Genomic DNA, 23,687 nt, shown 5'->3' with positions numbered 1-23,687 from the left:
ACAAAACTGCACGTCCATAACCTGAGCGGTTTATGCTCATGTTTCTCCTGGTGATTCCCCAAGTAGTTCTAATTACTCTAATACTAATTTCCTTCCAGTAGCAGCTTGGTTTCTTAAAGCAGACCTTTTAAAAATCTACTTTCTTATCTGGAAGACCGCCAAATTTTCAGAATACAGGAAAGAATTTCTGCTGAGTATCTGACAGTCACCCCAGGTTACACTGATAGGCTACTGATTTCAAATACATGAATTAAAAATAAATGAGGTGACTGAATTTTACAACTTGGATTGCAGGGATTTGGGAACCCTTCCGGTGAACACTGGCTGGGAAATGAGTTTGTTTTCCAAGTGACCAATCAACAGCCCTACGTGCTTAAAATACACCTTAAAGACTGGGAAGGGAATGAAGCGTACTCACTGTATGAACGTTTCTCTCTCTCAAGTGAAGAATTCAATTACAGGTGAGTTATATGTAACTGAAAGACATTAATGGATTTGCTGTGCGACTATCCCAGGAAGGGAGAGCCCGACTGCATTAAGCAAGATCTGAAGTACTCAGAGGATACCTTAATGGAAAAACCTCTCATTTCTTAGAGTTCTATGCTGTCTTTCCGTAACTATCTCTAGTTTTAAAATTCCAACTTAGGTTTTAACAATATCAGGGACGCTTCACGAGGACGGCCTTTTGTTTTGTTGTATTTGCTGTGTATCCTCAAGGAGTAGATGAACCCTGCCTGGCAGCTGACAGGCATTGTTCAAGAAATATTTGTAGACTATGTGGATGTTGCGTCTGTATCATAAAATGCCATGCCAAGATCATGACACATGTACACCTAGAACTATGTTGTTTTCTTCTGAAAAGGTTTTAACAGTTCAATCTATCTTTCTGCAGCTTGAACGCCCTCGATTGTAACGTTCCATCCCCAAGTCAGGATGAGTTACCAAGTTTAAAAAGTGGCAGAATGAGGTGGGAGGCTTAGTCATGCAAACTCCTTTATTCTCTGCTAGAGAAACAACAGTTGATTCACAGCACTCCCTTAGTATTTGCCTTGCCCCACGCATTTGGCGGCACTAATCTAGAATGTTCCAAGAAAAGCACGGGCATCCTTGACTCAGAATGTAGTTTCTGGCTCTCAAACGCCGTGAGAGTGGAAGCGGAGGACAGCGAAGGCACCGAGACCAGTGCCTGGAGAGCTGCTATTAGGGCAGGTACCAGGAAGGCGTGTATGCCGTCAGGGAAGGGGGTACCTAGAAACGCACGTGCAAGGCCAGACAGAGAATAGGGAGGTCGCGTGCCAGGTGGCACCGCGGGAATTGGCCTCAGGAGGCACAGCAGAACTGTCCAGTCACCGACACAGCCCTGAAGGGCTCTGAAAGGCGTAAGCACACGTCACGAAAATACGTACACTGAGGTCAGAAATAAAGTTCAATGGGAACGCCACAGAAAACAGTGGTCTACAGTCCCAACTGAATCTCACTGACACCCAACTCAGACCCTCTGCCCAATAGAAAATCCGAGATCTGAACAGCTTGGAAAATAAACACTATTTCAAAGTCCTGGAGCTGGCTTCCCAGGGGAGGGTCACAGTGAACAGCAGAGAAATAAAAATAGGCTGAGCAGCTTGCCTGAACAACTACCTGAGGACCACATAATGTCCAGTATGTGCTGCTTTATAAGCATGGGTCAAAATTCTGAAGCTTTATAAGCAGGGGTCAAAATTCTGAAAACTCTGAACGCAGCTAACGTACGGCTAGCACTGACATGACTTTTAGAAAGTCAGTGAAACAGGGCCCAGCAAGTCTCCTTAGAGACAGATCAGGGCTCTCCTGGAGGAGCAATGACTCAGATGGATGAAAAGATAGGTGTTTGGGCCTCACTGCAGCTCTAAGGCGACTCCAAAGAGATCAAAACGTCAATGAATTTTTAGACACGAGTGGTTGGTCATTGTTTTACGTCCAAGCTAAATATTTTCTCAACTGGCAACAGTTAGGAATCTACAACAGAGGAATTAAAAAAAAAAAAAAAAAAAAAAAAGAAAGAAAAAAAAAAAGAAAGAACCACAAAAAATTAAGGATTAGACTGTTTATATAAGGAGATTTTACAAAATGGGTCATTACCCTTGTATGCTGACATTATAAAGATATTTTAAACGGAGATGGTTCTTAACAGATATTTCCTTTAGAAATGCGATCAATTTTTGGATATGCCATTTAAAAGAGCACACGTTCACTTAAAGCTCAGTTTAATTCACTTGGCAGTACTACAGCCACAGAGGTGTTTTGTTTTTTTTCCCCCTCAAGAAGTGTTCTCCAAAGGTTGGTAAACCGAAAAATAAATGTTCTAAGGAAAGGCAAAATGCATCAATAGAATATTTTTTTGTTAGTGAAGCTAAAAACTATTTGTATATTAAATGTTAAAGACTGGTCACTTTTCACAAACATTCTGGCAGCTCCATGCAGTGAGATGTCATTATCAAATGCTGGCACTGTTTGTTTTCTTTGTTTTTTCCACTCCACTGTTCTATAAAATCAACTGATACCAATTTAAAGCAGTTTTAACAATGTGGTCATTCTTAATAACCAAAATTTAAAAGAAAGCAACTATAAAGCAAGGGCCCATACAACAGAAGGATCTAATATGATAGCAACCTTCCTCACAAAGACAAATAAGAAACAGTATTCTCATGGATTCTGCTCACCTTTGGGGAAATTTCATGAGTCCCGTAAGAACCAATGTTGTTCAAAGGAGATAAGAGACTGGAAAGGAGTAAGGGCAAGCATAATGGTTTATCTCAACCCTATCTATGATTAATGAGAAGGGCCTGCAAAGAAATTAAAGTGTTTCAGAAACCCACAAATGAGTACGACATACATGAACGCTTCGCAGCAGGTAATCAGAGGCTGCGTTAGGGGGCAGAGTCATTTTTGAAACACGAGGATAGCACTGAAATTCAGAAATTCAGCCAATGCCTTGGGAGGTGGGGGGTTCTAGGGATGCAATGTGAAAAACCATTTTAAATCTAAGTCATTAACACAGAAGTGACTTAGAACCAACATTTTATGGAACTCTGTTTAGCGTGCTCCATACCCCCGTCTTTTCAGAACTATTCCTCAATAAACTAACATCCCTGGTAAGGTTCTATCAGGGCCGAAGCATAACAGAGGATTCTGATGCGTCTAGTGCAGATTCTAGCTCCACCATGCTCCTATCTCTGAGCCTCAACAATTTTATATGTAAATTTTTTTAATGTTGATTTATTTTGGGAGGGAGAGAGAGTGAGCGGGGGAGGACCAGGGAGAGAGAGGATCCAAAGCAGCTCCGTGCTGACAGCTGAGAGCCCGAGGTGAGGGGCTCACCTCACAAACCGTGAGACTACAACCTGAACGGAAGTCAGTTGCTTAACCTACTGAACCACCCAGGTGCTCCAACAATTATGTATGTAAAAACAGGGGAAATGCCTGCCTCTCGGGGCTGGTGCATGCATTCCATGCACAAACCCGTGAAAGTGCCTGGCATAGGCTGGTTAGAGACAGTCCCCGGTGAGCCTTCCCTTTCTTTTCTACCCTCTGTTCCAACATGAATTCTTGGAAATTACATTCCTTTCAAGGTAGTGGTTAGCAAAAGATGAGCATCATTTTGGAGACTTAAAATGCGGTTCTCCCTCAAGACATTGAAGGGGTTTTGTTTTGTAGCATCCCCGGTCAGGAAGACTCCATACCCCAGGCTCCCCCACGGCCCTACTCCACATACCAGTACAGGAACGTCACATTCCGCACAGCCACACAACAGCACGTGAAACCCTGCCCTGAGCTGTACTGTGCCCACCTGCCAATGGGCTTTCTTGACGCAGTGTTCACATACTTTGTCTTTCCCTTCTGTCTCCTCCTTGGCACACAGATCACTGATGCAAGCCTGGTTTGGGCAATCTTCTACAAGGATGGGCTACTTTCTAGTGTCTGACTTAATATTATGCTTATTCCTTTCTCAGTATCTAGCAGGTTTATTACAATATTATATGGAAATGAGGCGAAGCAGCCATAAGGATGTATTTTCTACACAGCGCTGTAGATTTCTACTCCAGATTCAGTGATCCTTCCTTGCCCACTGCCCTTCCCACCCCCACCACCCCACTGAAAATAACGACGCTTGAAGTTGTCTGTTCATCTCGGGGCTCTCATTTCTGTATGGATGATGCCTGGAGACTTGGAAAGAGGACCCTTTCACGTTGTATTTCCCCCTCTTCTGTTTATCTGAAAGCAGCAGGAAAATAAATGAAAGGGCCCTGAAGCCCCTGTTGATGCTTGTGCAAGTGATATGAGCTGAAGGTTTCATGAAAACATTCCTCACTGCCTAAGGATTTGATGATAAGTTGGTTCCTGTTTATACCAGTACAAAAATATTTTGTCCAGAGTATGCATTTGCACACTAACCAGTACAGAACGCATTTCTGCAGAATGGAATTCTTCATTATAAAAAATTTTCCACTACGGTAAATCAACAGCCCAAGCCAATTATGTTCTTTTCTTTTTTTTTTTTTTTCCTTTGCATGCTTGCAGGATTCACCTTCAAGGACTTACAGGGACAGCCGGCAAAATAAGCAGCATCAGCCAACCAGGAAATGATTTTAGCACAAAGGATGCAGACAACGACAAATGTATTTGCAAATGTTCACAAATGCTCACAGGAGGTGGGATGGCTTTTCTCTCTTCCTATTTGTTTTGGCAAGGAAGAATTTCATAAGAGTGAGAGGCTGGCTATTTGGACTTCAACCTGTGATTGGTGACAATGGCCACATTTCATAAACAGACTTAACTTGCTAGATGTAGGGAGATTTGTTTTTCACTTTTGCAGACTGTTGAGTCTTAAGCAAGAATGTGATGTTGCGCGAAAACTGTCAGCAGGCCAACTGAGTGTCTCTTCGGGACCTCACTCTGGCACTGAGAGGGGACATCTGATACTCAGCAAGCTCTCTTGAGTTTGTGCTCGTTGAGTAGCAGATGTCAGAGCCATGGTTCAATTTCATATTGCTTTATTAAAAAGGATAAAAATTCGGGGTGGCTCAGTCGGTGAAGGGTTCGGCTCTTGGTTTCAGCTCAGGTCATGATCTCATGGTTCAGGAGTTCAAGCCCCACATCAGGCTCTTGTGCTGACAGTGCAGAGCCTGCTTGGGACTCTCTCTCTCTCTCTCTCTCTCTCTCTCTCTCTCTCTTTCTCTCTCTCTTCCTCTCCACCTCTTTCTGCACCTCCCCTTTCTCTCTCTCTCAAAAATAAATAAAAACTTAAAGGTTAAAAATTCAAAACGGCAAGCAAAACAGTGACAAAGATTCATTAACATAGAAATGTCTCCTATTAATAATTCATTGGTCAAACGTGGAATTTTCGGTTAGCTTTTTTTTTTTTTTTTTTAAGATTTCATTAATATAAAGTATACTTACAAACACAAAGAAACTAATCAACCTTTTTTTTTTGTGCACCAAATTACAATGAATGATTGTCCATTTTACACTAAGGTGTGTATTCTCATGCTCTTCTTGCTGGCTACCTTTCTCATTAGACGGCTTCAAAAAAAATTTCATGGGTTCAAGCCCCACATATGGCTCTATGTCTATGCCGATAGTGCAGAGCCTGCTTGGGATTCTTTTTCCCCCCTCTCTCTCTGCCCCTCCCCTGCTGGCTCTGTCTCTCTCTCTCTATGTCTCTCTCTCAAAATAAATAAACTTAAAAAAAACTTTTTTTAAATGGAAACCACACCCAGATTAGTAGTCAGAAAGATAAGAGTTCAATGACAAGAAACCAACTGCTAGAAGATGCACTCTTCCGATTTCTAAAAGTTTAAAAATTGAATGAACGGAACCAGTTATGACCAAGACAAGATGAAAGTTTGACATGTTAGTTCTTAAAACTACTGAGAGATTTAAATTTTTTTGTAATGTTTATTTATTTCTGAGAGAGAGAGAGAGAGAGAGGGAGAGGGAGGGAGGGGGGAGGGAGAGAGAGAGAATGAGTGAGAATGAGTGGGGGAGAGGCAGAGAGAGAGACACACACAGAATCTGAAGTAGGTAGGCTCCAGGTCACGAGCTGTCAGCACAAGAGCCTGACGTGGGGCTTGAACCCACGAGTCATGGGATCAGGACCTGAGCCGAAGTCAGATGCTTAAGCGACTAACCCACCTAGGCACCTTGAAGAAATATTGAAATATTTAAACCAGCAATATATATTCTGCCAACAGTACAAACTGAATGTGAAGGAAAACAGGAAGTTGGCAGGGTTTAATGTATAGAGACCATAAGTTATATTACCAAAAAATCCATTCTTTACTCACCCAGGAAAGACAAAGGTAAGCACTGTGGTCAATGGATTTTATAAATATAAGGTACTACACAAACAAGATCTAAGCTTATCATGTGTTTGCACTTCAGTTAAGAATCATTTACAGTCAAAAGAAAGGATTTACTTATGAAAATAATTTGAAACTCAGCAATTTACACATCTTTCAAACAATACTGAAAGAATGAGGATCCATTAAAAATTCAGTCTTTTAGATAATGTATTTCTACGTACAAACATAATATATACTGGCAGTACAGGTCTTCCCTATTAGCCATAATTATTTCAGCAAGAGAAAGCTACTGTATTGAGTATTTAAAACTGCCTGTCTCCCTCATCCTACCATCATTGTCCTTTTTGAAGCCAACAAAAAGGGGGAAAGGGGTAGGTTCGGGGGGACCAAATCTACTGAATCCTTTTTTCCCATCTGTCATTCCCACACTGAACCCAGCTGTCCACTCGAGAGGGAGGCAGCTTTCAGACCACCCGTATGTCATGAGCTACTCAAGAGAGTCAGAGAAGTGCATTAATAACCAAGGAAACAATATATTTATTTACTCAAATCAAGATTTAGGGCTGAGAGTGGGAGTAGGAAAGAGAACGGGGAGAAGAAACACAGCCCAAGAGAGAAAGTGCAGTGGTCCTGACTGTGAGGAGGTCAGGTTCCAACTCAAAGTCCGGGCCCCGGGTAAACCAGCCTAACAATCAGCTAGAGTTTTGCACGGACAGCAAATTTTATAGTTAAGTCAGCCAGGAGGCTCTAGAACAGACAGATCTATAAATCCGCAACATTCCTAAATATTTGTGAAGGATTCTGAATAGCACACGCACAAATGTCTTATCAAATCGCCATTAATCTGAATCAGCTTGACCCACGAGCTGTCACCACCAGGAAAGAATTCAGGCAACTGGATGAAATAACTGATCATCACAGCCTGATGTGCAAATATGATAATAGAATCATTATATCAAAATATTTTTTACCTAAAGAAACAGAACTTCACAGATACAACTAAAGGCGCCCAACAAATACCTGCCCCTTGGGGTAACCAATGAACTCAGGTTCATTTCCATTATTTAGTTTGCTAGGAATGCAGACATCAATAATAGGTGTTTTTTCCGTTATTCTAAAATCTAACATAAATGGCACCATACTGTCTGTGGACTTCCACACAATGTTTCTAGGACTGCTTTAGATTAATGCATGTAGATCTAACCTATTCCTTCTCCTTGAAAACCAGAGCTCTCGCACACTCCTGTGTCTAGCTAAGAGCTTTAAAACCCTAAGGTTAGGGGCGCCTGGGTGGCTCAGTCAGTCAAGCGCCTGACTCTTGGTTTCAGCTCAGGTCATGATCTTGTGGTTTTGAGAGTTCCAGCCCCACATCGGGCTCTGCACTGTCAGTGCAGAACCTGTTGGGGATTCTCTCTCCCTCTCTCTGTCCCTCCCCAACTCATGCTGTCACTGTCTCTCTCAAAATAAACTTAATTTAAAAACTTTCCTTTAAATTAAAAAAAACACACACACACAAAAACCCTCAAGGGTAGCCAGCCATTCGGGAGTAGATGTGGACCCACCCCCATCCCCCGCTGCTGTGCCAGACAGCACCCCCTCACCTTAGTGAGCACACCACGATAGCTTTGAATTTCCTTTCTGTCTGTGGGGCTTAACGATTTCCTTCGTATCTAGCTCTCCTGAGCGCTTAAAACTTGGAGTTATTTAAAAAAGAAAAAAAGCACGGGAGGGGGAGGGGAGCCTGAATCAGCCTGGCCCACTAAGTTCCTGGAACTGGAACAGAAGCCAGCAGAGCCTTCGAACAATTCTTGAGTTTTCTGACTCATCCACACTTTCCACTGTGCTGGGGTACTCACCAAATCAGGACCGGGGACCACTCACCATTCATGCCTACGGGGAACTGGCCTTTCCACACAGCACGAGCCTGTGAAAACATCTGCCATATGGAACTGGAACTTCACCTTGGTGACGCAGGAACGTCACACCCGCATCTGTCACTGTGGCTCGGTCTATGCTCAAGCATCCCTGCGTGTGTCTACTCCAAACACACGGAGCGTCGCTGGTGGATTAGTGGGGCGTTTCTAGTGGTGAGATACGGGTAGGGTTGCCTCAGTCTTAATTCCTTGTGCGCCTTACTTCCACAGGCTGGTGGTTTGATGCGTGCGGTCCCTCCAACTTGAACGGAATGTACTACCCGCAGAGGCAGAACACAAATAAGTTCAGCGGCATTAAGTGGTACTACTGGAAAGGCTCAGGCTACTCGCTCAAGGCCACGACCATGATGATCCGACCCGCAGGTTTCTAAATGCCCGCACGCGCCTGAGGAGGGACGGGCTGTGCGATTTTCAAAGACTTAATCCCGGAGCTCTCAAAGACGCATCCGCATGCTGTCTCCTCTACCATCTCGAGACCGACAGCACGCGCTCGGTGCACAGGGGTCCACGGGCCCCGGCCCCGAGTCCCTCGCACCTCCTCGCTTAGACTCGCATCACTCGTGAACCCCGAGCACAACCCTGGTTACGGTGACCTGTTGGAACGCCTATGGGAAGATAGAGTGAGGCCTGCGAATTTAGGACTGACAATTCACAGACGCTGTTGTCACAACCAAGAATGTTGTGTCGAGTTCATCCGTAAATAACTGGAAAACAGAACTCTCACGCTACGCAGTACAGATAACCTTGGAACTGCGTCCTTCTAAGTACTGTTTATAGATTGTATAAATATCCATATGTCCCGAGTTCAGCATCACTACCATAATTAAAAGAAAGAAAAAAATTCTGTAAGCCATTAAAATATATTATATATTCAGGGACTTTCTGGGAAGTGCTTATTTGCAGCTTATTTGGACAAGGAAAAACAGCTAACGCATTGTTTGCTCCTCTTAGGTGCTTTAAACTTTCATTTTGAAAACAGCATATTTACATATGTGTGGACAGCACACTTTTAAGTTAATGTTCAGATATATATTTCAAGTTTTAAAGATGAAACCTCCCAGATCTCTGAAATTAATAGAAATGTGTGTCCTTTCAGTTTATATGAAGATTGTACTATTTTTTTTTTTTCTTTCTGGCTGTTAAATATGAAGGTATTTTTAGTAATTAAATGTAACTTATTAGATAACTACATTGAACATTTATGATAATATTTTCAACTTTGTAATTTGATTCTGAAACAACTGACTGTGCCTCACAACAAGGAAAAATTTGATTTTTTTAATGATGAAGATTATGCATTTAATTCCCTGACAAACAGATTTTACTATACTTTCCTCGCTACTCTATTACAGAGGTCTTTTTTTTTTTTTTTTTCTCTTCTAGTCAGACGTATTTTAGAGAGGTAGGCTACAATTTAGTGGGTGGTTGACAAAACCTTTCTATTTAAAGCACTTACGAGGCTATACTTCTCAAGCTAGTTTCACCCCTAAAGATATTTGCACTAGTAACATTTTATTAGTAAAAATAATTTGCATTAGTAACATTTTTTTTTTTTTAATGTCGACCAGCAAACTTAAAAAAAAGTAACTGTTTTGGAGTGCAAAACAAAAATCTGACATTTAGAGTCGATTCAGACCTTTACAGAAAATTTTGAGAGCACGGATTTAAGGGCTGCAAAACTTTAAACCCCTCAAGTTTTAACTCCGTTTGAAGTTTTCATAGTCCAATTAACAGTAATGCACATCGTGGAATGCTTTATAATTTGGAAGCAACTTCTCACATATTTGCCTCGGAGTCAGCTGCTGCTAGGAAGCTTAGAGCCAAATTCGAAACCAGCATTTACCTCATGTCTTTCTTCACCATACACTGTTCTACCATTCTGTTTTTTCCTTTATTCCATTTTTCTTATGTAATTTATTTTACCCCATATGCCCCCACCCCGACTACATTTTAAAACACATGCTACATGTTTTGAGTCAATTTATGGAAGAGTCCAGCATGTCACTTTCTCCACTGTCTCGCTGTACTTTATACACTTTACACTTTACACTATTTCCCACACATACACTGAGTGAAGAACCTCCCCATCTTTGAACAGTCTGTCTTATTACATTTAAGTAGGCTTTATAAGTTCAACAGAGGTATCGCAGCTTTGTATCAAGTTAAAAAAAAAATATCTGTTAATAGGATGATAGCTCCACTTCAAAAGAAACCCTAAGTTTCTGTGATTATCTCGAGGACCTCATGGCAGACACTGAGGTGGGCAATGACATTACAGGAAAAACTGGCAACCACGTACTTAATTTATATCACGTGCCCATGCAGGCAGGTAAAATGCATTTCAAAGACAAGCCTCGCTGTGTTGTTCAGAGTTACATATACTCTCTTATGACAGAGAGTAGGGGGGATTTGTGTCTTTACACTTCAATCCCTTACACAGTATTTCAAACAGAGTCTTGCTGAGAGGAATTTCTTCTCTCCTTAAGAAAATATTTACAAAGCTGAGGAAATCAAAACAATGATCTTAAACATGAAAACAAAAGCAACCCAACAACCTAGAAAACTGCAATGATGAGAAGGCAGAGTCCAACCTCCTACTATACAAGAGTCCTAGGCATACTCAAACAATGAACAATGCCAGCCCCAGTCACATATTAAAATCACCGTTCATCTTTCAGGTATTAATCTTCCAAAAGATGAAACTCTGTCACAAACCAGTTAACTTTTTTGCAAATGAAAGCCAACATCTACACGATCCTGCTTCCAATTAAAAGTGAAATTACCTACTTAATTATCACTTAATCTTTTAAAAAATTAGAATCTCCATTAAGCATTTGAAACATTTATAATTTAAAATTCAGTGAAGTTGAAGTTGTGTTTAGGAAAAGCATCGGAAACAAAAGGACTGTATCATGTTTCTAGCTGGCCACAACTTTTATACCTATCAGTTCTATCTCTATGAGCAGTAACAGCATTATTTTTTAAAGCAGTAAACAATATATCATACCACCTTCTCAAGAACCTAGTCCTTTTTCATTTTGTTTTTTTCAATTCTGAGGACTTTCATAATTAAAATTCTTTGAGATTTCATTCCTCACAATTTTTTGCAGAATGTTCTCACATTCCCACATTTGTTCTCACAAATAAATAGATTAAAAAAGTGTTAAGTTCTATGAAAATGTGTTTTTAATTGTGAGCATAATTGATCTCAATTTAATAAACATCTGAGTCTGTATTTATGCAAATAATAATTTCCTGAGAATACCAAATTGTATTCACCATAATAAAATAACATATGACTTACAGGAGCTGCGGGGAAGTAGTTAGAAAGTTCAAACGGCTCCTCGGAAATCCAATGACCCAGCTCCAAAGACCACAGTACCTACAAGTGACACAATAAGCACAACATTTATTATAGATTCATTAGGCTCTTGGTGGACAATAAACCACTTTGAAGATGTAGCCAAAACAAAACAAAAAGCCCAGCAGTGAATGTGAGCTCCATAGATCTGAACCAGATGTGTCTTAAACACCAAAGTGCCATCAGAATCTCCATGTTGCATCAATCTTATGAATAATAAATGCTTGTTTAAGAAAAAAGTCTCACCATGATTAGAAATCTGGGTTATTATCCTACGGAGGCCAAATACTAAACATTACCCCAATAACAAACATATGAATTACTTTTTTAGGAATTCCAAATTTCCAATTTAAGGAGTCATTATAGGAAATCCTCAGTAAATATTCCAGGATTTTATTAATTTAAAAAAAAAACGTTTATTAGGAAAAGATAGGTCAGAAGCTTAAATTCAAAAAGCGACCCCTCTTGGCATGTGACTTTGTTTCTAACATGGATGAGGATTTTCAGAAGTTCTCCTAAAGCACTTGAAAATCCTTCCCAGACTCTGGAAGGATAAAATGTCTCATAAACAAGTTTTCATTATTATTAATATTTATTATTGTTATTTGAACCCACATATTTTAAATGATCAAAACAATGTTTTTGTTTTTAATTCAGTAATGTTCAAGATTCTGTAGTCTTCTCTACTTGATGAACCAATTTCCTGAAAATCTGTTACTATTTCTATGAACCAATAGAATTTTCTAACAAAAATAATCAAACTGAATTACATATCCCACGTTTATTTTTTATCTGCAATTTTCATTTCTTACATTCAGTGAATTCGCTCTTTTTACTAGAGTTGCTACATAAAGCTTAAGTTCTTTTTGCCAAATTACTGGGGATGAGGAGGGAGTCTTCCTGTTTGGTAGTTTCTAAGGTTCAGACCCATCTACGGGATATCGGTCTTAAATATTTTCTTTTCATAAAATAAAGCTAGTACTTTTCCAACGTGAGTCAGCAATATTTCATTTCCAAGAAAAAGTGAGCATGCTAGTGGAATAAAGATAATAACAAGATACAGAACCTGAATGATAATCCTGAACACTGGGCTGGATCTTACTTTAAACAGATACATTTATTTACGTAACAACTGCTTTCTTCAGCTCACTATCCATTCATCTGGGAACAACTGACTGAGAGCCTACTGTGAATTAGAACGCATGCTAGGTCCCGAAAACACAAATCCTGTCCCAGAGGAGTTCACTCTCTGGCAGGAGGCATGAAGGCAAACCACAAATGGTGGTTTCTCAAAACAGTTCTGTGGGAACCTATAGAAGGAGGCAAACTAACTCAGTCTAGGAGAATCAAGGAAGGGTCCGCGGATGAGGTGACATTTTAAACGGGGTCTTCATCAGGCAAAGAGAGACACAGTGGGAAGGGAGAGGACATTCCAGCACGGAGAGAAATTTCACGTGCCATGGCAGGATTAAAGCGGGTTCTTTTTTTGGCTAAAGGGTGCTTTGGAAGAAGTGGTAAGAAAATAGAGTTGGACCCTGCTTCCATCCGTGTGCATGCAGGGGCATTTGCACATGGCGGAAGGACTGCTGGCTGGGAGAAGCCGGACACAATCAGAAGAGGCAAGAGAAAGAGCTCTGACGGTGTTGGGCCCCAGATAACAGGATGGGAATGGAGTATAACGCGGGGAAATGTGCCTTCATTAGAGAGAGCAAGTAATGGGTTGTGTTCTCAGAGACTGCTCCACATAGACTTGGATGTGTGTATACACCAGCATTATGTCAGTTAAGTCTTTGTTTTCCCTTGATTTCTGTTGGCTAACCAACATAAATGTGTGTGTGTGTGTGTGTGTGTGTGTCTTCAGAAGATATGAGAAAAATGGTACTCTGAAATCATGTTTCTACCTGGCTCTTTAGAGGTGGCTAAAACATTGAATTAACACAGTGTTTACCTTACTTTCATCAGTCAGTGTATGGTATCACTTATAGAGACACACTGACATGTGTGTCCTTCCCTACACATCTGAGATTAGCCCAGGAAATAACATGTAAAAAGTTTCAAGATCAGGGGCGCCTGGGTGGTTCAGTTGGTTAGGCATCTGACTTCAGCTCAGGTCATGATCCCACAATTCATGGGTCTGAGCCCCACTTTGGGCTCTGCACTGATGGTCAGAGCCTGAAGCCTGCTTCAGATTCTACGTCTCCCTCTCTCTCTCTGCCCCTCCCCTGCTTGTTCTCTCACTCTCGCTCTCTTTCTCCAAAAATAAATAAACATTAAAAAACAGTTTCAAGATCAGGTTCATTTCAGACATGAGGCAATGTGAAAGAATTAGTATACTGAAAAGGTACCAGTGAGAGAGAATCCAAGGAACCAGTCTTAAAAATGCACGTGGCATTTGAGTTCAGATGTAGTCCACATTAAAATGTCAATTGAATTTAACCTCATAAAAGAAAATTTATGTTCTGAGTTTGTCCCTTTCTAAATGACATGAAAACAAAACCAGAAGATATTTACAGAATTTTGTTAAGTGAATTAATAAATTTAATTTATGTAGGCATCCCAGGAATTAATATTGAACAGAGATAGCACAAAACACTAAGTTGATTGCAATGAAATCATTAAATCAGAAGTACAGTGCAAGCTTTTTGTTTCAGTTCTTTCATTAGCCAAACTTATTTTTACCTTAGTAGAATGTCCAATATTGGGAAAATCTACTTTGCAAGGTCACAGTTAAGGCTGTAAGTGAACTAAAAGGTGAACCCAACATTATTTCTTGTCATATATGAGATAGGATAAAAATAATTGAGAAGCTAAACTAAAGTAAGAAATTGGGTTGCATAAACACAGAGGATCAAATCCCATGCTTAAAGCCCTTAAAACGAGGGCCGACTTATTTCAACATCCACTGCAAATGAATATAATATTTTTACATTTTAGAACTGTCATTCATAAAACTTGAACCCTGTTGGTGAATTTAAATGGGAAGTGCTTTCTTGCTTTATTATTAGATTCATAGCTACTGATGAGACAACTTTCCACAACGTTCCACAATGGTGTGACCATGCAGATTATTCTACACCAGGCAAAACACAAATGGTCTTCTCTCATTTTATATAAATCTAATCATTCTATTTGAACAGTGCGAGTCGGCGGAACTACGGTGAACCCAAGCCAGAAAATGGTATCGATAGTGAAAGCAAGTCAATCAGAGCATCGTGTGCAAGGAAGACAATGAGGCCAGCTTAGGGTTCACACACAGCAAAATGAGCACATCTTTACCTTCAAAATCTCCCAATACTCCACGTAAAAGGATGGAATTAAAAATAGTGAGAAAAGAGTCCACAGCAGATAAAACAGGGTGATGTCTTGGAAGCTGCAAAGCAGATACATAAATGACAAATGACTGAGAAGGACAAAGAAAGTTCGGACTTAAGTGTCTGGAAAAGGAGGTCAAGAGGAAGCACCAAAGTCCCTCCACACACTCCCTGAAAGGCAAAGAAACTGGTGGCAGTGGATGCCTCTGAAAATGGGGCGTCGAACAGGGTAAACAGGAGAAACCTCCTACCCTCTAGCCCACCCTCTGCTGGAACAACAGAAAACCCATGTCCCACAGGCTGTGTGAGAGCAGTGGTGGAAAGCATAGGGGAGACCTCTCCAGCCCTCCACCCCGCCCCGTCCCCCCCTTCCTGGGGTGCCGGCACAGAACCCCGCAGGCAGGCAGGATGGCAGGACACCAGCCATGCTTTCCTGTACGCTAATCAACCCAGAGAAAAAAGACACAAATACCAACGCTCGCACCTCAAACACCTCCATTCACATCTAATCGTCTATAAGCCACTCAGGCAGGCAGAGTTTCAATCAGCTTTTCAGTGCCTCATAACTGAACATGACTTTGTACCCATTTGATAAAATCCTCTAGCTTGTAAACATGGACCAAACCAAGTAAGAATGGAATTTCTGGGATCACAGTGATGGAAGTCCCTGGATAATAGCAGCTCTATAGACGATAGAGAACCAGTCTCAAGGGGATGAAGACAAAGGGGTTCATGGGTGGTGTTCCAAGAATAATAAATGAGACTGGAAGGTGAACTGATGTGTAGACGTATTTGAGAGAAGAATTATAATGCTTTTAGAAATTTTTGCAGGGAGTTGGTGATAGGTACATACGAAACTAAGCAATCAAAATGACCGTCAATGATTAGCTCGGGAAAACCAACAAACAAAAATTACCAGAAATGAATCATAGTACCTTACATGGTTCAGTTCAAAAAGCACCCATATACTCATTCCTCTGTGTGTGTGTGTATGTGTGTGCATCAATGTGTATTTACATGCATAATAAATGTTAAAAATCATAACCATATTGAGTACACTGGGGAACAGAAGAGAGGATAATACTGAAAGACAGCTATACAGGCATACTATGATCTTCCTCAGAAGGAAGTCAATGTCTCCTAGTAAATTAAATAACAAAAAACAAAAAAACAACAACCAGCAAGAAAAGCATTTTATTTAGAAATATGTAGGCAAAATATCAGAAGGCTAATTTAGGAGTGAAAATCCAGGCTGGGAAACAGCAAGGCAGGCAGGGTAGGCCATTTTTTTTTTTTTTTTTTTATTATAAAGCCTCATAAATTATACTGGATGTTTAAAAACACTTAGGTTGGATCATTTTAGACTTACAGTACAGAGAGTTCTCATTTAACTACCACCTAGATCCCTCTATTGTGTGATCATCCAACTTAACTTTGCTCTTCTCTTTCAAAAGTGCTTTTGCAACTAGAACTGGCTTGTCAATATCTAAAAAAAAAAAAAAAAAAAAAAATCTTGCTGAGCCTGTAATTGGAACTGAGTTGAATCTATAGATCAAAATGGGGAGAACCAAAGAGAAAGACAAATACCATCTAATTTCATTTATACGTGGAATCTAAAAATAAAAACAAAACAGAAACAGACTCCTGTATACAAAGAACAATCTAGTGGTTTGCCGGGGTGGGGGGGAGGAGAGGAGTAAGGGGATGGGAAAACTAGGAGAAGGGGGTAGAAGGCACAAGGATACAACGTACAGCATAGGGAATGACAGTTAGTATGTAATGACTTTGTATAGTGACTGGAGTGTGGCTAGATTTATCATGGTGATCACTTCCTAATACACATAAATGTTGAATCACTTTGTTGTACACCTGAAATGAATATAACATTATATGTCAGCTATACTTCAAGAAATAAAAAGGAGAAGGGAGAACCAACCCACAGCTTAAAAAGTATACATATTTAAAAAAAAAAAAAAAGTATACATATTCACAGGCACCTGGGTGGCTCAGTTGGTTAAGCTTCCAACTCTTGATTTCAGCTTAGGTCATGATCTCAAGGTTTTTAAGACTCAGCCTCACGTCAGGCCCTGCACCAGTCAGTGTGGAGCCCGCTTGGGATTCTTCCTCTCTGCCTCTCCCCTGCTCACCTGTGCACAGCACACTCTCTCTCTCTCTCTTAAAATAAACAAATATTTTTCAAGAAACTTATCCATTTTCCCCAATTCATGAACATAGTACATCTCTCTTTTTATTTAGGTCTTCTTTGATTTCTTTCATAGTGTTTTGTAGTTTTCAGCATAGACCTGCAAATATGTTGTCAAGATTTAAATATTTTAATTTCTGTGGATGCTAATATAAATTGCATTTTATTTCTTTTTTTAATTTAATGTTTGTTTATTTTTGAGAGAGAGAGAGACAGAGTGCAAGAAGAGGTGGGGCAGAGAGAGGGAAACACGGTATCCAAAGCAGGCTCCAGGCTCTGAGCTGTCAGCACAGAGCCCGATGTGGGGCTCGAACTCACAGACTGTGAGATCATGACCTGAGCCAAAGTTGGACACTTAACTGACTGAGCCACCCAGGCGTCCCATAAATTGCATTAAAAAAATCAGGATTCCAGTTGTCTATTGCTAGTACACAGAAATACAACTGAATTCTGTATATTGAGCTTGCACCCTATAACCTTGCTGAACTCACTAGTTGTGGGAGCTTTTTTGTAGATTTGTTGATGTTTTCTATGTAGCCAGTCATGTCTTTTGTGAATAAACAGTTTTATTTGCTGCTTTCCCAATCTGTGTGCATATTTTTTTTAGCTCCATTATTGCACTAAGACCCACCCCCCCCCCCAATACAGTGCAGAAGAGAAACAGTGACAGCAGTACAATTACTTGAACTCCTTTGTGAGGTAGATTGATTTGATTTGTTAAAAAAAAAAAACAAAAACAAAAACAAAAAACCACACACACACACACACACACACACAGGAAAGCATAACCCCAAAGTGTTTCTGGGCATAAATGAATGTATCTATGTATGGAAAGCACAGTATTTCTTCACTTTTAAATTTAAAAAGTTCATACTGTTATTTCATAGTGGTGCTGGCTAGTGGTCATGGTGCTTTTACTAACTGCTTCGACTTCCTAATCTCCAAAGAATAGTTAGAAAATTCAGTGGTCGGAAGTTCTGTAGCCCATGATCAGTAAATGTCACTTTTATTTTTATTGATTTATTTTGAGAGAGAGATAGAAGACAAGCAAGGGAGAGGCAGAGAGAGAGGGAGAGACAGAATCCCAAGCAGGCTTTGTGCCATCGGCTCAGAGCCCAATGTGGGGCTCGAACTCACGAAGCTGGGCTGAGATCAAGAGTTGGACATATAACTGACTGAGCCACCCAACGGCTCCTACATGTCACTTTCCAAACCAGAACCAATCAAATTAATTTCTCTTAACATTAATTCCTTAATTTCTAATAATTTCTTAATGTTTTCTTATTTGCATAAGAAATTTTCTTCAGCTAAGAAAAAAATTAATTTATTCTAAAAGCATTTAGTAAGCAAAAACACTAAACAAGGTACGCTCAATTACTAACTTCTCAAAAATGATTTTAAAGAGAGGAAAAACAGTGTGGAATTATTTCAATGTACAAGTGATGAGAGAAGGTTGGGAGAGAGAGAAAAGTGGCATGAAATAGTGATTTTGGGTTGAGCTTGAAAAAATTAATGACTCCAAATGGTTAATGACTGCCAGTACAAAAATCACAACTGTAATATAAAGCTGATTTAACTCACTTAAAAGCATTATTGATTGTGTTGAAAACATTAACATTCACAATTTTTTATTACAATATTAAGTGTATTCCGAGATTCTAAATGGCCAGTTGAATCAGTCATTGTTTTGGGACCTGTCCCAAGAGCTTACTATCTACCATATTTAATTGGTTAATTCAAATGCAGTTGTAGCACTAACAATACTCGTAAGAACATAGCAGGTATGGACAAAGAGGGCCTTCTTTGTGGGAAACATCAATAATATTCTTTGTATATAAAAGACTTCATGTTGGGGGCACCTGGGTGGCTCAGTCGGTTGAGCGTCCGACTTCAGCTCAGGTCACGATCTTGTGGTCTGTGAGTTCGAGCCCCGCATCGGGCTCTGGGCTGATGGCTTGGAGCCTGGAGCCTGCTTCCGATTCTGTGTCTCCCTCTCTCTCTGCCCCTTCCCCGTTCATGCTCTGTCTCTCTCTGTCTCAAAAATAAATTAAAAAAAAAAAAAAAAAAAGACTTCATGTTGTTCAACATATCCATTGATGACCTTATAATCAAATCTGAAGACAGAAACTTATGCCTCAGATTTAACCTGTGGGAATCTAGTTAATGTCAAATAGTTCAAAAGCATACTTCATGTTCTAATCACTGAGAAGAGACTAGGGTTGTCTGTACTGCTCTCTGCCCTACCCATTCTTGCACCCACCAACTGCGGGAGCTGTAAACGTTTATGGAGGTATAAAAACATATATTTAGCATTTGCAAATCTCTTCTTCCTTAAAAAAATTTTTTATGGTTATTTAGTTTTGAGAGAGAGAGACAGAGACAGAGACAGAACACGGGTAGGGGAGGGGCAGAGAGAGGGGGAGACACAGAATCCAAAGCAGGCTCCAGGCTCTGAGCTGTCAGCACAGAGCCCAATGCGGGGCTCAAACTTAAGAGCTGTGAGAGCATGACCTGAGACAAAGTTGGGTGCCTAACCCACTAAGCTACCCAGGATGCCCTCAAATCTCTTCTTTCCTATAGAAGAGGAACAAAAGTAGTAATTACTAATCTTTTGCTATTTTAAGCTAACAAGAAAACAATACAAATCAAATTACAAATGTTTTCTCATCAGAGTTTATAGATTCTTTGTCTCGGTTATAAGAGTAATTAATTTGCTCAAACAACAACATCTTAAGAGAATTCGCTACTATGCACATTGTTTTGCCTTCTCCTAGAGGGAGAATAACATTTGTGTTTTTTCCACAACTACACAATATAATGTACTAACACCACAGAATCCAGGCAACCGGGTTAAGCCAATCTCCATCTCTCTGCAGCCCTGTGACAAAAGGCGAGTTAAACTTTCTGTCACATGAAAACATTATCCATCAATTTAAGTTACAAATGTATCCATGTAGCTAATGAAATAGTTGTGGCAATGAAGTTATTTCTAGGTTAAACATCAGGCTTAAAAAGTTGGGGCTATCAATGGTATAATTTTTAACAAATTAATAGGGCATATAGGGTGCTTATGTCCCAAACACTTGGGAGCCAGAAAACAGAGGAGGTCTGGTCTTCCAAAAGGACCAACTTGAACTGGCAAAGTTTCAAGGCAATAATATTTGTTCCAAAATAAGCCATTCCTCTGTGTTACCAACACATCTTTTAACATCAAGAAATGCTTTACATGATTCCACAGTTATTTTAAAATATAAACCTATTCTGCAGATGAAATGCCTCCCTCAATGAGGCAATTTTCCACAGATGATTTTTAAAAATTGAGTTGCCATTCTCAAACTACATAATTAACCGTTTTAACGCGTACAGTTCGGTGGCATTTAGCATATTCACTCCTCTCTCATTTCAAAATAACCATTCTGGGAGTATACCCCGTACCCAGCAAGCGACCTCCCCATATGCCCCAGTCCACTTCTCACCAGCTGGCTGTCTCTGCACGTTTGTGTATTCCACAAACACCATAGCTGATGAATCAGACATTATGTGACCTTCTGGCTCTGGCTTCTTTCCCTGAGCATAATGTTTTCAAGGTCAAGGTATGATTTGAATGAAGGCTACTGATGGGTATCAAAAATGCTTGTTTAATGACCATAATTGATATTTATTGAGAACTTACTCAGTACTTTATTTCGATGACCTTTCGATCATTTTGCAGATAAGGAAAATGAAGCTTCGAGAGTGTAATTGCCTTACAGGTCACACAGCCAGTGAACAGCACTCTCGGGGCGCCTGGGTGGCTCAGTCGGTTAAGCGTCCAACTTTGGCTCAGGTCATGATCTCATAGTTCATGAGATGGAGCCCCGCGTCTTGGGCTCTGTGCTGATGGCTCAGATCCTGGAGCGTGCTTCAGATTCTGTGTCTCCCTCTCTCTTTCTGCCCCTCCCCTGCTTACATTCTCTCTCTCTCTCTCTTAAAAATAAATAAGCATTAAAAAAATATTTAAAACTCAATCTCTTTTCTGTTAACCTTTCAAAAGCACATACAGTGGTGGGTAGCCACAGAATAAAGTTATCCAAGTTTAAGGTGGTACAAGATAAAAATATTCTCTAGGCTATCTCTACAAGTAGATGCCAGAAAGATTACGGGCTATAAATTGAGGACAGCCTGACTTCAAATTTAAAATTCACCATTTTCAATCACTGTAACTATAAGCAAATCACTGAAACTTTTCAAGTCTCTGTGCCCACAGTGGAGTATTGTATTGACACGCGGAGAGAGTCTAAGCCTCCTGGCGGAAAAGCCCCTGTCCCTACATTGTCTATGTCTGGAAGCAGTGCCACCTCATCCTCCAGAAATGGCCAGCTGGTCTCTAGAACCTTCCAATTCAGCACACGGTCCTAGGGCCAGCAACCTGCACATCACCTGAGAGCTGGTAGCCAGTGAAGAAGCTTAGGACCCAGACCTACTGAACTAGAGTCTGCATTTAATAAGACCCCCAGAGGATTCATCTGTTATTAAGTTTAAAAAGCAGCACTCTGGCTGTCTCAAAAAAAAAAAAAAAAAAAAAAAAAAAGTGGCAGGAAACCAAAACCTTAATACAACCTATTTAACCAAGACAGATAAGATAAGCAATAAGGTACCAAAAATAAGTAGTTAAGAAGTCTGTTTCCTTTTTAAGAGATACTGACAGAGACTAAATACCAGATAGAAAGAGGAAAAAGACGCCGTACATTGATATATGCTCAAAATATTGTTACAAAAAAGTTCCGCTATATAGTACACAGGCACTTAAGTGAGATTTATGCCGCTCATAGCTCACCTAATCTTTTCCAGCCGGAAAAAATGAAAATGGATTATTCTTGGATGTTAGAGCTTAACGGCCACTATGAGCCACTTTTTACACATTGCTAAGCAAAGACCAGGGTGACCCAGCATTTCACCAGCATACTTCCATGTGAAGTCCAAACATCTTTATAAATAACACAAGCTCGTACTTTTCTTATCAAAATGAAAACAAAGAAATAAATATAACACATTCCAATGTAACTAAAACAAACATCAGAAACATCACTTCAGTGTATGAAAAACAAAGTAGAAATTATTATTACCATCATAGACAATAAGCCAAATATTATGGCTACTAAGAACAACCACTGTTTCTTATTCTTTCTGTGAATTTAAGTTGTAAAGTTTTTTTTTCTTAAATGAGAGCATCAGGTCATCTTATTTTCATGAATTTTAACAAGAAAATCATGAACTGCATGGGTACTTTCATAATTTATAATGATGTACAATGTTTTTATATGACATTTTTAGCTCATCAGAGGCAAATAGAAGTTCTGGGGATTTTGTAATTTTTTTTAACGTTTATTTATTTTTGAGAGACAGAGAGAGACAGAGTGCAAGCGGGGGGTGGGACAGAGACAGAGGGAGACACAGAATCCAAAGCAGGCTCCAGACTCTGAGCTGTCAGCACAGAGCCCAATGCGAGGCTCGAACTCACGAGCTGTGAGATCCTGACCTGACCCGAAGTCAGGCGCTTAACCGAATGAGCCACCCATGCGCCCTAAAAGTTCCAGGGATCTTTAAAGAAATAAGTATGTTTGGTCATCTACCAACTCACTTACTCATTCAACAAGTATGTGTTGTGTTCCAGCTCCATCCTGGGTCCTGGGCCAGGTGAGAAAAGACAGGTACAGTCTCTGCCCTCAAAGAGCTTGTATTTTGCTAAATAACCAGGTCCGTTAAAGAAATTCTGCTTTTATGTTTGAAACTTTATTTTGCCCTAGTCTCTTGTGCCAAGAAGGGTATGGCTATCTCTAAGTAAGTTGTACCAACAAAAAATATTGTTTAAAATTTAACAATTGAAACAAATGTTCTACCACAATAAAGTATATATGACATATCAGGAATCGGTGAAGGTCAAAGGATACAAACTTCCAGCTACAAAATAAACAAGTCATGGAGATGTAATGTACATCATGGTGACTATTTGAAAATTGCTAAGACAGTAGATCTTAAAAGTTCCCATCACAAGAAAAAAAAATGTATGGTGACGGATGTTAAATAGACCTACTATGGCAATCATTTCACAATACGTAACAAATGTCGAATCATTATGTTGCATGCCTGAAACTAATACATCACTTACACTTCAATTAAAAAACTGTGAATAGAATAAAGTATTTGTATACTATTCTTTCTTGTTTTGTGATTTATCCAATGAAACCAAAATTAAAAAAAAATTACATAAGGGGGTTTGGCTGGCTCAGTTGGTGAAGGCATGTGACTCTTGATCTTGAGGTTGTGAGTTCGAACCCCACATTGGGTGTAGAGATTATTTAAAAATAAAGTCTTAAAAAAAAAGAATTACATAAAACAAAATTTGGTGGAGAGGTATTTCTCTGTGCACTGAAGGGCACTCTCCAGTGGTCAGAAAGACAACCAACTCAAAAGAACTACGGTTTCTGTCATGGAACTGATAAATCTACCATGCATCTAAGGCAAGCTATTATTTCAGTGGACAAAACCACTTTTAGT

The 23,687-nt window shown here is 39.9% G+C and overlaps 2 protein-coding genes across 6 annotated transcripts in view; one reads left to right on the top strand and one right to left on the bottom strand.

Annotated features, from left to right (window-relative positions):
• Positions 1–11,510, top strand: part of ANGPT2 (angiopoietin 2) — a 60,923-nt gene extending 49,413 nt beyond the window's left edge. For both annotated transcript variants that reach the window (XM_019428040.2, XM_019428039.2), the window contains exons 7-9: positions 295–461; positions 4,558–4,688; positions 8,486–11,510. In XM_019428040.2, coding sequence (XP_019283585.1) covers positions 295–461; positions 4,558–4,688; positions 8,486–8,646 — 459 coding nt within the window. In that variant the 3' untranslated portion in view covers positions 8,647–11,510. The remainder of the gene's footprint in view (positions 1–294; positions 462–4,557; positions 4,689–8,485) is intronic.
• MCPH1 (microcephalin 1) overlaps positions 1–23,687 on the bottom strand; it is a 276,405-nt gene that overhangs the window by 129,594 nt on the left and 123,124 nt on the right. For 3 of the 4 annotated variants that reach the window (XM_019428034.2, XM_019428032.2, XM_019428036.2), the window contains one exon: positions 11,580–11,657. In XM_019428034.2, the coding sequence (XP_019283579.2) occupies positions 11,580–11,657 (78 nt within the window). Of the gene's footprint in view, positions 1–4,144; positions 4,252–11,579; positions 11,658–23,687 lie in introns of those variants that run through there. The other variant, XM_019428035.2, reaches the window with a different exon arrangement.

This window comes from Panthera pardus, unplaced genomic scaffold (genome assembly GCF_024362965.1).
Source record: "Panthera pardus isolate Hobbes unplaced genomic scaffold, ASM2436296v1 HiC_scaffold_13, whole genome shotgun sequence".
Classification (NCBI taxonomy): Eukaryota; Metazoa; Chordata; class Mammalia; order Carnivora; family Felidae; genus Panthera; species Panthera pardus.
This window is presented reverse-complemented; position numbering and strand designations above follow the sequence as displayed.